The 14,687-nt window shown below is 40.7% G+C and overlaps 1 protein-coding gene across 18 annotated transcripts in view; it reads left to right on the top strand.

Moving 5' to 3' along the window:
• Positions 1 to 14,687, top strand: part of nedd4l (NEDD4 like E3 ubiquitin protein ligase) — a 418,746-nt gene that overhangs the window by 369,734 nt on the left and 34,325 nt on the right. For all 18 annotated transcript variants that reach the window (XM_073064158.1, XM_073064157.1, XM_073064163.1 and 15 more), the window contains 5 exons: positions 2,472 to 2,530; positions 6,043 to 6,108; positions 8,842 to 9,071; positions 11,042 to 11,163; positions 13,082 to 13,152. In XM_073064158.1, coding sequence (XP_072920259.1) covers positions 2,472 to 2,530; positions 6,043 to 6,108; positions 8,842 to 9,071; positions 11,042 to 11,163; positions 13,082 to 13,152 — 548 coding nt within the window. The remainder of the gene's footprint in view (positions 1 to 2,471; positions 2,531 to 6,042; positions 6,109 to 8,841; positions 9,072 to 11,041; positions 11,164 to 13,081; positions 13,153 to 14,687) is intronic.

The raw sequence follows: 14,687 nt of genomic DNA on the forward strand, positions 1-14,687 counted from the left end.
ATTGTGGGGAGGGTTTTGTCTGTGACGGACTGGCTTGTAGGCTTTTCAGGTCTTAGATATTAGTGTTCCCAGACCGTGATGTAATTTTCCTATTTAACTTTTTATACCTACCCAGTTTGCCAATGATTTTCATTTTCAGCTGGCTACATTTTGGAGAATCTCAGTAGCTACACTGCATTGCGAGAATGTTATAGGTGGACTGTTGAAAGATACGACTGAGGCTCTAACTATTTGGTGCCTGAGAGCATTATGTCAAAGACAGAGGCTATTGGGTGGTTGGCTACCACTCTGCAATTACGTTCCTGCAGTTTTTTTTTTGAATTGTCTTAAATCAAAATGTGTAATAAATGTTTTATCAGAAGTCATGGGCTCCCTTTCTGTTACTGTTCATGTGTTTGTGCAAACTGAAGTTGTTAATTCTTAGAGCAATGTTGTAGCGGACTGACCAAAGATCTTTCTGTGCATGTGTTTCGGTCAAATGAGTTGACTTAAGTTGTTTTGCGACAATGTTAATGCTGCATTTTCTATCTCCTTATAAAAAGACTTTTCTTAGGATTTGGCCACCTCTAGGATTTATTTCACATCCTTTGTTGCCTTTGAGACAGAAGATCTTTTTCTAGTTTTATTCTAATTACGGGTAGTCCCCGAGTTACGAACGTCTAAATTACGGACAACTTGTACTTACGAACCGAGGAAGGAGAACGCCGTCTGCCATTTTAAGTCGGATCGCGACGCTGTCCGCCATTTTAAGTCGTTGCCATTGACATTGTGTTGAGTGTTTAACTTTGTATTTGGCTTAAATTTTTCTTATTAAGATTCACCCTGACCCCCCCCCCCCCCCCCCCCATTCCGGTCGGCTGGTGGCACAGTGAGATCAGCGCCGGGCTAGAGAACGGAGGTTCCCGAGTTCGATTTAGTGACAGACCGCTCCCGTGCTGGGTTGATGTCGATCCAGTGACTCCCATACCATCCATGTGGGGTTGATGTCGAGCTTGCAACTCGACCTCGTAAAAAAAAAACTGCAACCTTCAGTTTAAATTCCCACATGGAATATTGTGGAGGATCAAATACCCAAACCCAGCACAGCCCCCACTTGTCCCATTTAACCTGTCTTAGTGCTGTGGTCCTTAGGACCCAGCGGACCTCGGGAGCCGGCACAGGTTGGGACCCGCCGCCCACAGTGTTTCTGTTCCATTGACGGGAAGCAATCGCGATTGAAAATAAAGTGGAAATAATAAAGCATTTGGAAAGAGGTGAAATGCCTTCGGTCATTGGAAAAGCGTTAGGCTACAGTTGATCAACAATCGGAACAATTTTAAAGGATAACGGATAAAGTGAGAATAATGGAAAATGTGAAAGGCCCTGCCCCGATGAAAGCTACAATTATTACTAAGCAATGCAGTGGTTTAATTATTGGACTACATATGTTTCTTAAGTGTTTTATATGTATAGAAAGGTAAAATATATACTATATACTAAGACAAACGTTTGACTAACTGATGCTAAAGAATACCGGATGTACTTGTTCCGACGTACGTACAAATCCGACTTAAAGACAGACTCGGGAACGGAACTCATACGTAACCCGGGGACTGCCTGTATACACAGACAGTGAATTTTCTAACATCTCTTGCTTAAATGAGAAAGAATTGTATTAAGGAGAGATAGAAGCAGCTAAGTGGATTATGCCATTTTAATATGCTAACAGTACTGTGCCCATTTTATATCCTGAATAATAATTTGAAAAAGTAGTTCATAAGATGAGATTTAGTAATGACATATCTTAAATCTTCAGCATTTCATCCTCAGGTTCAAAGTTCAAAGTAAATGTATTATCAAAGTACGTATATGTCACCATATACAACTTTGATATTCATTTTCTTGTGGGCATACTCAATGATCCATTATAGAATAATAACCATTACAGAATCAGTGAAAGACCACATCAGCTTGGTCATTCAACCATTGTGCAAGAGACAACAAACTGCAAAAACAAAAAGAAATAATAATAATAAATAATCAAGAACATGAGATGAGGATTCTTTAAAAGTGAGTCCACAGATTGTGAGAACATTTCAATGATGGGGCAAGTGGAATTGAATGAAGTTATCCTCTGGTTCAAGAGCCTGATGGTTGAAGGTAATAACTGTTCCTGAACCTGGTGGTGTGAGTCCGGAGACTCCTGTACCTTCTTCCTGATGGCAGCAGCGAGAAGAGAGTATGTCCTGGGTGGTGTGTCCCTGATGATATATGCTGCTTTTCATGCTCAATAATGGGAAGGGCTTTACCCATTTTGGACTGGGCCATATCCACTACTTTTTGTAGGAATTTCTGTTCAAAGTCATTGGCATTTCGATACCAGGTTGTCCTAGTAACACAAATCTAAAGAATGATATGCAATAATTTCAAATTTAACATTAATTTCAGTCACTGTAGCTTAATCTAAATTAATCTTCTGTTTCTTCCCATAGATACCAAAATCACACAATGGGAGGACCCAAGATTGCAGAATCCAGCCATCACTGGTCCAGTAAGTGTACAGTCAAAACCTCCCAGCTCTGGGATGTTAACAGTTACATTTTTTTGCAACTTTATATTTTCAACCCATGACCCTGCATTTTATTTCTTGCTTACGCATTCCTCCCTTCCACAGAAAGATGTTGTGCCAAATATTTATTTGGGCAAACCTACATTTTAGGAATCTTTGTATGACGCAAACTTCAATGGAAGTGTAACTGTATTTCATTCCTCTAACAATCTTAGATATATACCAACAATGGAAAAACTCAATTTTAGTATTTTTCTTTATGCTTCATTTTAGCTTTGAAGTCCAAGAATAAGTTATTTTACAAGGGGGTCAGTTTGTGCAGTTTAATAAATCTGTTTACAGTTGATGTGATAAGAAACTCAATGGATTTACAGCAGAATGAAAAAATAAAAAGTAATAATTAACATCTGAGATTCTGCAGATGCTGGAAATCCAGAGCAACACACACAAACAAAATGTTGGAGGAACTCAGTAGGTCAGACAGCATCCATAGGAAGGAATAGAGAGCCACCATTTCAGGTGAAGATCCTTCGTCACTATGTTACCCAGAAAATGCAGCAGATCATAAACACAAGAGATTCTGCAGAACAAATCAAATCAAGTTTAATTATTATTCACACCATACATATTTACAGCTGAATGAGACAGCATTCCTCTGGGGCCAAGATGCAAAACATTTAAAATAGCAAGTAAACATTCAAAAATAGTTCAAAGGTTCAAAGGTCAGGTTTAATGTCAGAGAAATGTATACAATATACAACCTGAAATGCTTTTTCTTCGCAAACATCCACGAAAACAGAGAAGTGTCCCAAAGAATGAACAACAGTGAGAACCCTAAAGTCTCCCCGATCCCCCCTCCCATGCGTAAGCAACAGCGAGCAATGATCCCCCTCCCCCACCAACAAAAATAAACATGCATTGGTACCATCACCGAGCCCAAGCGTGTGCTAAGCAGTAGCAAAGACACAGACCAAAGTTACCCCAAAGGCTTTGCATTTCATCCGAAATTCGACAACCCACAGCTTATCTCTCTCCCTGGCAAGGGAGAGGGAGGTGTCCCCCATTTTCACAGCGAGTGGGAGACATAACAACAACCCACTGGTTTATGATGTTAAAAGTCCATTTCGTCGCTTTTTTCGAGCTCTGTGTCCAAAGATCGCAAAGACCTCGGGTCCTCAGGACCACAGCGAAAGATTTTCTGGCCTCCCTGACAACACACGAGTCTCCTGACGTGACACCGACCCTCGATCCACCCGTCTCCAGAACCTCGAGATCTCAGGCTTCCGAACACGAATCGAGACTTTCAGACCAAACCCTTGGCATGTCGAATAGCGGCCGGTTTTGGAACCCCGAGAACGGGTCCCATTCCCGCAAAGAACCGAAGCCTGCGTGTAACTCCAGGTCAGGGTCTTCAAAAGAACCCTGAAAGGGAAAAATAAAGATGACAGAGGTAGAAATAGTGCTGTTTCTGAAGATGCAAGCAAAGGAGTTGCCGTTAGGCACTATCATCCCTCCTCAGCTCCACCCGTCTCCAGTAGTGAGCTACATAATTCAAAATATCGAGCAAAGAAACATATTCACTCAAAAAAAATGTATATTCCAAGACCGTAAGTGACAATGTCCATCAATGGATGTTACAGTCTCCTGGCAGTGTACAGACACACGCAATCCAGCCTATCATTCCTGATGCTGGAAATCCAGAGTAACACACACAAACACACATACACGCACGTACACACGATGCTGGAGGGAATCAGCACGTCAGGCAGCATCTATGGAGAGGAGTAAACAGTCGACTTTTCAGGCTCAATTTTAAAAAGTACACAGGAAATTATTGAATAGATTAAAAACGGCTTTGTTATTTTTGTACACAAGTGAAGCTAATGCTTACATGGTGATATTATGAAGGAGAGTTCGAGCAATCAAGAATGTTCCTAAATAGAAATAATGTATGGCGTTGCATAGATGTTAAAAATAATAGAAATTACATATCTGATTCCTTGGGCATTGTGAAGTTCATTTTTGGTGCATTTCCATGTTCTACTGTGAAAATTACAGCCTTGGATAAAAATACAGAGTCTCAGTAAGCTTATTTCTGATTAGTTGGATATGTAAATAATATTACAAATTCTCCAAATATATCTTATATCAATGACACACCCAGCATTTTGAATGCAGGTTTTAAGATTTGTTGAGACAGATTATTAGATTCCAATTTTAGGGTTTTGACCCGAAACGTGGACATTTTCTGTCTGCTTCACCCACTGAGTTCATTCAGCAGATCTCCCCGTGACCACATGCATTTCTTCTGGGAACAAGCAGTAAAGTGTGGAATTTTTAAAAAAACATTATAAATATAAAAGCAATCCTGTAAAATCCATGTAGATTCCAATATCTGCATTCTCTCGTACAAACTAAGCTACAAATTACAATAAGAACCATATTTTTAAAAAGTGCAAAAAGAGAGCAAAAAAAGTGAAGCTAGTGTTCATGTGTTAATTCATTCTCCATTCAGAATGGTGGTGGGAAAGAAGCTGTTCCTAAAGCATGAAGTGTGTGTCTTCAGTCTCCTGTACCTTTTGTCTAATGTTAGCAATGAGAAGAGGGCATGTCTCTGGGTGATGTGGTCCTTAATGATGGATACTGCCTTCTTGAGGCATTTTCTTTTGAAGATGTCCTCGATGCTGGGGAGGCTGTTTGTGCCCATGATGGGCTACTCATTCACTCTCTCAATGAGGCAGCTTTGTTCTTATGCAACACACACAAAATTCTGGAGGAACTCAGCAGGGCAGGCAACATCAATGGAGAGGAATAAAGAGGACCAGAGTTTGGAGGCTTGCTTGCGTCAGTGACCCAGAGAGCGATGTCGGCTGGAGTCAGGGCCTTGTGCTTTGGCTCTTGGTAGGGTTACCCATGCCAAACAGGTCAAAGTTTAAAGGCCAGACTAAGAGTGGCCCACTGGTCCTCCAGGTTCAGGGGTTCAGTTCAGGGTTAACAACCCTGATCGTCAAAAAGCACATACAGAAATAGCAATGAAAAATTGTACAATCCAGACAGAGATTGAGGACTTTCATTGCTGCCCTAAATGCCAGCGGTGTAACGGGCAATAAGTCAGTAAGTTTCAGGCCTAGACCTTTCATCAGGAATGCTTATATTGTTATGTCCTGTCATCCTTGATGAAAAAGCAAAGAAACGTATGCTGTAAGCAGATGCTTGGCTGATTACGGTTTTGTATTGGTCTAATTTTAACAAAGTAAAGCTACTTTAGTATCTTGTAGACCAGAGTACTGCTTTCAAATGTCAATGCTAGTTGAAAAAATGACCCAATTATGTAACACATAGTGAATACATATCAGGATGTGATACACGTTCACTCTTAATCAGAACCATTTCTTCTGAGCCTTCAACCTATATAGTTGATCTGATCATTTCAGACAGCGGAGAACATCATACATCTAAAACTTAAGAAACTTTCCGAATGTGTTTATTCACAGGCTGTGCCATATTCTCGAGAATTCAAGCAGAAGTATGATTATTTCCGGAAAAAACTGAAGAAGCCGGTAAGTAGAGCAAGCATTCCACCATGACCAGTTCCAGGGCACTGTGCAGCCCAGCTCGACACACTCAGATTGCACATGGACTAACAATAGATCGCACCATGCGGAAGTGCAAGGATTTTGTGCATTGTCTTTTTTTTTCCAATTAATTATGTTAAAAGGAAACTAGTGTTACCGGACTTCTCTACTATTAAGTCAGCTGTTCAACATCTCACAGGGAGAATTAAAAATTAACAGCTAATCACCAGTATTTTGTAATTACCTGATTTCCAACTTTAATGCTTCCTTTTCATGGTCCGATGTTTCAAGCTCTCCAGATTCCTTTTTACCTGTGCTTTCAAGTCCTGGTATATAAGAAAATACAAACACGTGAGAAAGTGTTGAAATATTTGGATTTTAGAACATAGAACAGTACAGCCCGGGAACAGGCTATTTGACCCACAGTGTTATGTCAAATCAACTAAAGAGCAAATCAAAAGCACCCAAACACTGATCCCTCCCACCTACACAGTGTCCATATCCCTCCAACTTTTTTACATCCATGTGCCAATCCAAACGCTCCTTAAAAGCCTCTAATGTATTTGCCTCTACCACCATACCAGGCAGCACATTCTAAGCATCCACCACTCTCTGGCTAATAAACTTACCCTTCACAACCTCTTGAACCTGCCCCTTCTCAATATGCCTTCTGGTTTCAACACTGAGCGAAAGATACTCTCTGTTCACTCTATGCCACTCATGATCTTGTAAACCTTTATCAAATCTCCCCTCAGCCTCCACCGCTCCAGAGAAAATAATCCAAGTTTGTCCAGCCTCTCATAGCAGCACATGCCCTCTAAATCAGGCAGCATCCTGGTAAAGCTCTTCCACACTCTCTCCAAAGCCCCAGCATTGTATAAAACGTATAAAATTCTAAAGGGATTGGACGGGCTAGATGCAGGAAGATTGTTTACGATGTTGGGGAAGTCCAGAACGAGGGGTCACAGTTTAAGGATAAAGGGGAAGCCTTTTAAGACCGAGATGAGGAAAAACTTCTTCACACAGAGAGTGGTGAATCTGTGGAATTCTCTGCCACAGGAAACAGTTGAGGCCGGTTCATTGGCTATATTTAAGAGGAAGTTAGATATGGCCCTTGTGGCTAAAGGGATCAGGGGGTATGGAGAGAAAATAGGTACAGGGTTCTGAGTTGGATGATCAGCCATGATCATACTGAATGGCGGTGCAGGCTCGAAGGGCCAAATGGCCTACTCCAGCACCTATTTTCGATGTTTCTATCCTTCCTATAGTGGGACGACCAGATCTTGTTGGAAAATCTTGGCATTTTATCATTGGTATCGACACAGGAAGTTTTAAAACCTATAATTTATGCTACAACTTCAACTTCTAAAATGACTTATCACATTTGGTAAATAGATTTTATTATTGTCACATGTACAAAAGTATGCTGAAAATCTTATATTGTGTACTGTTCATACAGATCAATGCATGTCTACTGGAAATTTTAACTATTATAATGTTCAGATGCTCCATTTTCACTTTCTTCTCTCTTAGTTTAAAACGGTTTGCATATAATTTTGTAAGTTTATAGGCAGAAATGAAAGGCATCGCTACAGTAGTGTAACGGTTAGCACAGCACTATTACAGCTCGGGGTGTCGGGAGTTCAGAGTTCAATTCCAGCACCGTTCTGTCAGGAGTCTCTGTACGTCCATTTCTGCCATGGAAGCGTAGGGGTTAGTGTGATGTTATTACAGCTCGGGGCGTTGGATTTGGAGTTCAATTCCAGCATCCTCTAAGAGATTTGTACGTCTTTCCCTTCCTTATGCACACCGGTTTTCTCTGGGATCTCTGGTTTACTCTCACAGTCCAAAGAGGCACCAGTTAAAGTTCAAAGTAAATTTTATTATCAGAGTACATATACAACTCTGAGATTCATTTTCTTGTGGGCATACTCAGCAAATTTATATAATAGTAACTATAACAGGATCAATGAAAAATCAACCGGAGTGCAGAAGACAACCAACTGTGCAAATGTAAATATAAATAAATAACAAGAACATAAGATAATGAGATAAAGAGTCTTTTAAAGTAAGATCATTGGTTATGAGAAAATTTCAATGATGGGCCAAGTGAGTGTAGTTATTCCCTTTTATTCAAGAGCCTGATGGTTGAGGGGTCTTGAACCTAGTGGTGCGAGTCCTCCGGTTCTTGTACCTTTTACTTGATGGCAGCAGTGAGGAGAAAGCATGACATGGTTGTGGGGATCTCTGATTATGTAAATTGACTATAAGATCATAAGATAAACAAGCAGAATTAGGCCATTTGTTCCATTGAGTCTGCTCTGCCATTTTATCATGGCTGATCCATTTCCTGTCTGGGTCCCAATCTCCTGCCTTCTCTCCATATCCCTTCATGCCCTGACCAATCAAGAATCTATCCACCTCTGCCTTAAATATACCCAGTGACTTGGCCTACGCAGCTGCTTTTGGCAACAAATTCCACAGATTCACCACTTTCTGCCTAAAGAAATTCTTCCCCATCTCCATTATAAATAGACATTCCTCTATCCTGAGGCTGTGTTTGTCTTGCCCACAATAGGAAACATTCCCTCCACATCCACTGTATCATGTCCTTTTAAGTGACTTTTACTCCACTGAATATCTTTCCAAGTGAAGGAGAAATGAGCGTTTTGGAGAATGATACTCCATTGCTGATGTTTGGTTTATTTTTTATTCCAGGCTGATATACCCAATAGATTTGAAATGAAACTGCATAGAGGAAACATTCTAGAAGAATCATACAGACGGATCATGTCCTTAAAGCGACCAGACGTACTGAAGGCTCGCCTTTGGATAGAATTTGAGTCAGAGAAAGGACTTGATTATGGAGGCGTTGCAAGAGAATGGTTCTTCCTTTTATCCAAGGAAATGTTTAATCCTTACTATGGGCTTTTTGAATATTCGGCCACGTAAGTATGGGAGTCTTGTTAGCTGTAGAAAAATAACCTTTTTCAAACTGTAGCAACTTTATTAAGTACACCTGTACATCTACTCGTTAATGCAAAGAACACAATGCACAATACTCCAAGTGCGGTCTGACCAATGTCTTATAAAGCCTTGGCATTACGTTCTTGCTTTTATATTACAAGGATATAATGCTGAAGTTTATAAGGCACTTGGCGTATTCTGAGCAGTTTTAGACCCCTTATCTAAAAAATGATGTGCTGAGATTGAAGAGGGTATATAGGAGGTTCATGAAAATGATTCCTGGAATGAAAGGTTATCATGAGGAGCATTTGGAGGCTCTGGGCCTGTACTTTCTGGAATTTAGCAATGAGGGGGATCTCATTTAAACTTATTAAATGTTGAAAGGCTTCGACAGAGTGTACATGGAGAGCAAGTTTCCTATAGTAGGCGAGTCTAGGACCAGAGGGTACAACTTCAGAATAAAGGGACGTCCATTTGGAGTGGAGATGAGGAGGAATTTCTTTAGCCTGAAGCTGGTTAAATCTGTGGAATTCAATGCCACAGGCAGCTGTGGAGGACAAGTCTTGGGCTGTATTTAAGGCGGAGGTTGACGGGTTCTGGACTAGTCAGGGCATGAAAGGTTATAGGGGAAGGCAGGGGAATGGAGTTGTGTGGGAAGTGGATCAGCCATGATGAAATGGTGGAGCAGACTCAATGGGCTGAATGGCCTAATTCTGCCTCCTGTGCTTTATTGGGTATATTCTAGTTCTCTCAAAATGAGTGCTAATCTCCAGAGAGGAACTCTGTGGTTACTGCCTGCTTTCCAGTTGCCAGTGGCACTGCACCACCCCTCATGGGATGGGTGTGCAGGTGATGCTGGCAGAACATTAGGAACCATGCAATTGCAGAAGTATAGTTCAGTGGTGAGGATAGTATGGTTGTCAGCTGAGCTAGTGTGATGCAAGCCCCTATTCTCAGAATGTTTGAACCCTGTTAGAAAATTGGCAGTGTCTTCTTCTTCCTCTCCTTCTTGGGCCCTCAGCTCCCATTGGAGCTTAGGACACTGATGACCTCCCATCTCCATCGTACAAATTCGATGGCATGGTTGGAGTTCATCAATGCTTCTGTAATCCATTGTATCCATTGTCACCAGCGCCCTGTTGGCCAGCCTTACCCGTTTACACTTCTCACAATGGAGATGTAGGGTTGGACTTTGAGAGGCAGCCATGAGTTCTAAAAAGCAATTAAAAATGGTAAGGATGACATTCATTCAAATCAATCCCAAGCACAGTTTGACTCTTCCGCTGGATGTCAAAGCACTCTCAACATTCAGGATAAAAAGCATCAAGATCTTGAAATTAATTGGCTATTGTTTTTCCTACCATTCATAAAATTTCTACTTTTTTTTAAAATTCAGGGATTTAGGTCCTTCCGTGTAGGTGTAGGCCCTACGGGCCCTTCAGGCCATACCACCCCAGCAATCCCTGACAACCCTGATTAACCTTAACCGAATCCTGGGATAAATTACAATGACTCTGTACGTCTTCAGACAAAGGGAGGAAACTAGCGCACCAGAGGCAAACCCATGCATCTGTGTGGAGGATGTACAGAGTCTCCTCACAGAGAATGTTGAAATAGAACTCCAAGCTCCGAAGTCCTGAGCTGTAATAGCATTGCACTAGCTGGCACCCATTTGCCAGTTGTTTATTCACTTGCATCTTATTAATGCTTGCTGCATGCATGCTGGCTTCCAAACGTATTGCTGTATTGTTACTGAGATGGCTGATGTTTACACTCTCATGGGTCATATTTCATCCTAGTCAAGCAATTCCGGTCTTAAGTTCATATAATTAAAGTTTTGTCAGAAGCCTATGAACAATCATTAATTGTTCAGTTTTACTTAAGCCTAACAAAGTAATTAATTGTTTTCTTTAGTGTTTTAGTTTTATCTTCTTTCTAAAATTCTTTTCAGAGATAATTACACACTTCAGATTAACCCAAATTCTGGTCTTTGTAATGAAGATCATCTTTCCTACTTCAAGTTCATTGGCCGTGTGGCCGGAATGGCTGTTCACCATGGCAAGCTTCTGGATGGTAAGTTAGATTGTTTCATATTATTTCAGAACAAGTGCAACTCAATTGACCCATTTAACCATTGAAAAGCTGGTAATGATCATAATAGTGACTGTTTCATAACTGCGCTGGCACTGGAGATGGTCTAGAGCGGCTTCACAAGAAATATTCCAGGAATGGAAGGGTTAATGTATGAGGAGCGTTTGATGTTTGAGGCCTGTACTTGCTGGAATTTAGAAGAATGGGGGTGGGGGGGGGAATCTAATTGAACCCTACTGAAAATTGAAAGGCCTGGATAGGGTGGACGTGGATGTTTCCTATAGTAGACTAAGACAGACTCAGAATACAATCACGTCCTTTTAGCACAGTTATGCAATGTGGGAGGAAACCTGAGCACTAGGGAAAACCCATGTGGTCACAGAAGAACGCACAAATTCTTTACAGCCACCGGTGGAAATCGAACCCCGGTCGATAATCCCTGGCACTGTAAAGCAACTACAAACTGTTTTGTTACTATGCCGCCCACATTTTGAATACCACTGTCAGATGTCCTCACATTCTTTCCTTTTCCACAGCAAACAAGCTGTAGAGTCAATCCACATACCACACCCTTTCTTCTTGAATTATTTTGGTAAACTTCTTCTGCACTTTCTCCAAGAATTTTTCATCTTTTGAAAGGTATGGTGCTGAGCACCGAATGCAATGTGTGGCACTCCTAAAAAAAACTCTACACCCTCAGGGTGGAGGAGCAACACCTTATATTCCATCTGGGTAACCTCTGACCTGATAATATTAATATTGATTTTTCCATCTATAAAAAATATCCTCCCCCTCCCCTCCCTCTATTCCCCACTCTGACTTTTTACCTCTTCTCACCAGCCTATCACCTTCTTGGGTCCACTCTTCCTCCCTTTTCTCCTATGGTCCACTCTCCTCTCCTAACAGATTCTTTCCTCTCCAGCCCTTTACCTTTCCCACCCACCCGACTTCACCTATAAGACTAACCAGTAGGTCTTTGGACTGTAGGAAGAAACCGGACCACCCGGAGGAAACCCACGTGATCACGGAAGAATTACAGACTTCTTACAGACGGTGCTGGGAATTGAACCTGGGTCGCTGGTGCTGTAAAGCATCATGCTAACCACTACGCTAACATGTCACCCCATGTTGTTATGTCATTAATATTTGGCTTTATATCATGTTATTGCTGATTTGTGTATAGAAGGTGTGAAGAAGACACTAATTAACATACTGACAAGCAGGTATGGTTGAAAGCTAGCAGAATTGCAAGGTTTTGTGATTGGACATGATGCGTGATTGAAAACCAAAAATATGTAAATACTGAAAACCTGAAATAAAGACGCAAAGTGCTGGCAACTCTTGGAAAGTTAGGAGAGGGAACTGTTAAAATTTTATGTCAGTAAAAGTTTTATAAATAATAACAAAAGAAAGTCATATTGGATGCACGTAATTATATATCAAGGATATCTCACGTGAGGCAAGACACAAAATGCTGGAGGAACTGAGTAGGTCATTCCGCATCTATGTAGAGGAATAAACTTTGACTTTTCATTCCCCTCCTTGGATGCTATCTGATTGCTGAGTTTCTCTAGCATTTTTTGTGTGGCTCTGGATTTCCAGCACCTGCAGGTTTTCTTGTGTGTATGTGATGTGAATTTTCTGTGATTGAGGCCATAGGATAATGTGTTCATTACAGCATTACCTAGAAATGGGGGTAAAAGAAGAACTTTACATATTTCAGCCACGTTACAAATCATGGTATGCAAATTTCATTATTATTTTTCTTGTAGTGAAGAACCCAAAAATTGAGCTTTGCAGGTTTGTTCAAAGCTGTATCGCCTGTTCATGACCGACTAAAATTGAAGCCTAATAACCTTGTGAGTTCTCATCCAGTCCATCCTTCTTGTTCTCATTTCAGGCTTCTTCATCAGACCATTTTACAAGATGATGTTGGGAAAATCGATCACATTGAAAGACATGGAGTCCGTGGTGAGTACCAAAGCAACATACCAGTTACTCCCTAAGAAAATTAGACATCCATATAAACCCAGAATGTATTACACCACATAATTGCTTGTTAATTTTTGTCTAAATTTATACACTGATATAATTTTAAACCCTGTATCCATGTCACAACAACACCACTAGACACAGGAGTGCACAGGCCATTTGGCCCATTGAGTCTGAACTGCAATTCTATGACGGCTGATTTATTATCCCTCTTAACCCCATTATCCTGCCTTCTCCCTGTAAACTTTTTACACCATTACTAATGAAGAATTTATCAACCCTTGCTTTAAATATACCCCATGACTTGGCCTCCACAGCTGTCTGTGGCAATGAATTCCACAGATTCACCATCCTCTGGCTAAAGATATTCCTCCTCATCTCTATTCTAATGAGACATCCTCCTACTCTGAAGCTGAGACATCAAGTCCTTGACTTCCCCACTATTGGAAACATCCTGTCCACGTTCACTCTCTCTGGGCCTTTCTGTATTTAATCAGTTTCAATGAGAATCCCTCCACCCCCGTTCTTCTAAACTCCAGTGAGTACAGGCCCAGAGCCAAAGACATTAACCCTTTCATTCCCAAGATTCTCTTACTCCTGATTTTTCTTTCTCTCTCTCTGCTCATTTCTCCTGGTGTTGGATTGCTTCCAGCCATGTGTTGTGCAGTATGCTACCGATAAGTATGTGATAACACGCCAGTAAGCTTAATTCCATATCTTTGATGGATAGCCTGGATGGCTTCTGATATTAAAAACTGATTTTTAAGTTTTAGGACATCTGACTGTTTGAAAGTTTATTTTTTTAGTAATATTTGAGGTATTTTTAATTAAAAAGTATTGAATTAGATCTAATGGCAGAAGAAATTAATTACTGAGAGTTCTCCAATGCACAATTCATGGAGACTAATCATTTAAGTATATTAAGTTGATAGTATAGTTTATAAATATCCAGTATAATTTATTTACAGTCTCTATATCAGTCACTATTTTTGAATGGCCTGCTTTCTATTGTATTTATTTTCCTTTTTAAGTATTCCTAACTTTTCCTAGCCTACAATATTTTATTTATACTCTTTACTTTGTTTATCTCTGCATAATTCATTTGTAGATTTGGAGTGACAAGGTAGTGTAGTAGTTAGCACAATGCTTTACAGTAGAGGCGATCCGGGTTCAATTCCCGCTGTTTCCAGAAAACAAGTTTCCACAGCCTTTTTCCCGGGGGTGGCAATGGCCAGTGCCAGAGAACATCCATTTACAGTGATTGAGACCAAAATACCATCGGACATGGACATTCGGCCCATCGATTCTACTGTATCATTCAATCCTGGCTGGTCTATTTTCCCTCTCAAACCCATTCTCCTGCCTTTTCCCCATATCCTTTGACACCCTTACTAATCAAGAACCTATTAACCTCCACTTTAAATATACCTAATTACTTGGCCTCTACAGCCGTCTGTGATAATGAATTCCATAGATTCACCACTCTCTGACTAAAGACTTCCTCTTCATCTCCT

This window comes from Hemitrygon akajei, chromosome 13 (assembly GCF_048418815.1).
Source record: "Hemitrygon akajei chromosome 13, sHemAka1.3, whole genome shotgun sequence".
NCBI classification, from domain to species: Eukaryota; Metazoa; Chordata; class Chondrichthyes; order Myliobatiformes; family Dasyatidae; genus Hemitrygon; species Hemitrygon akajei.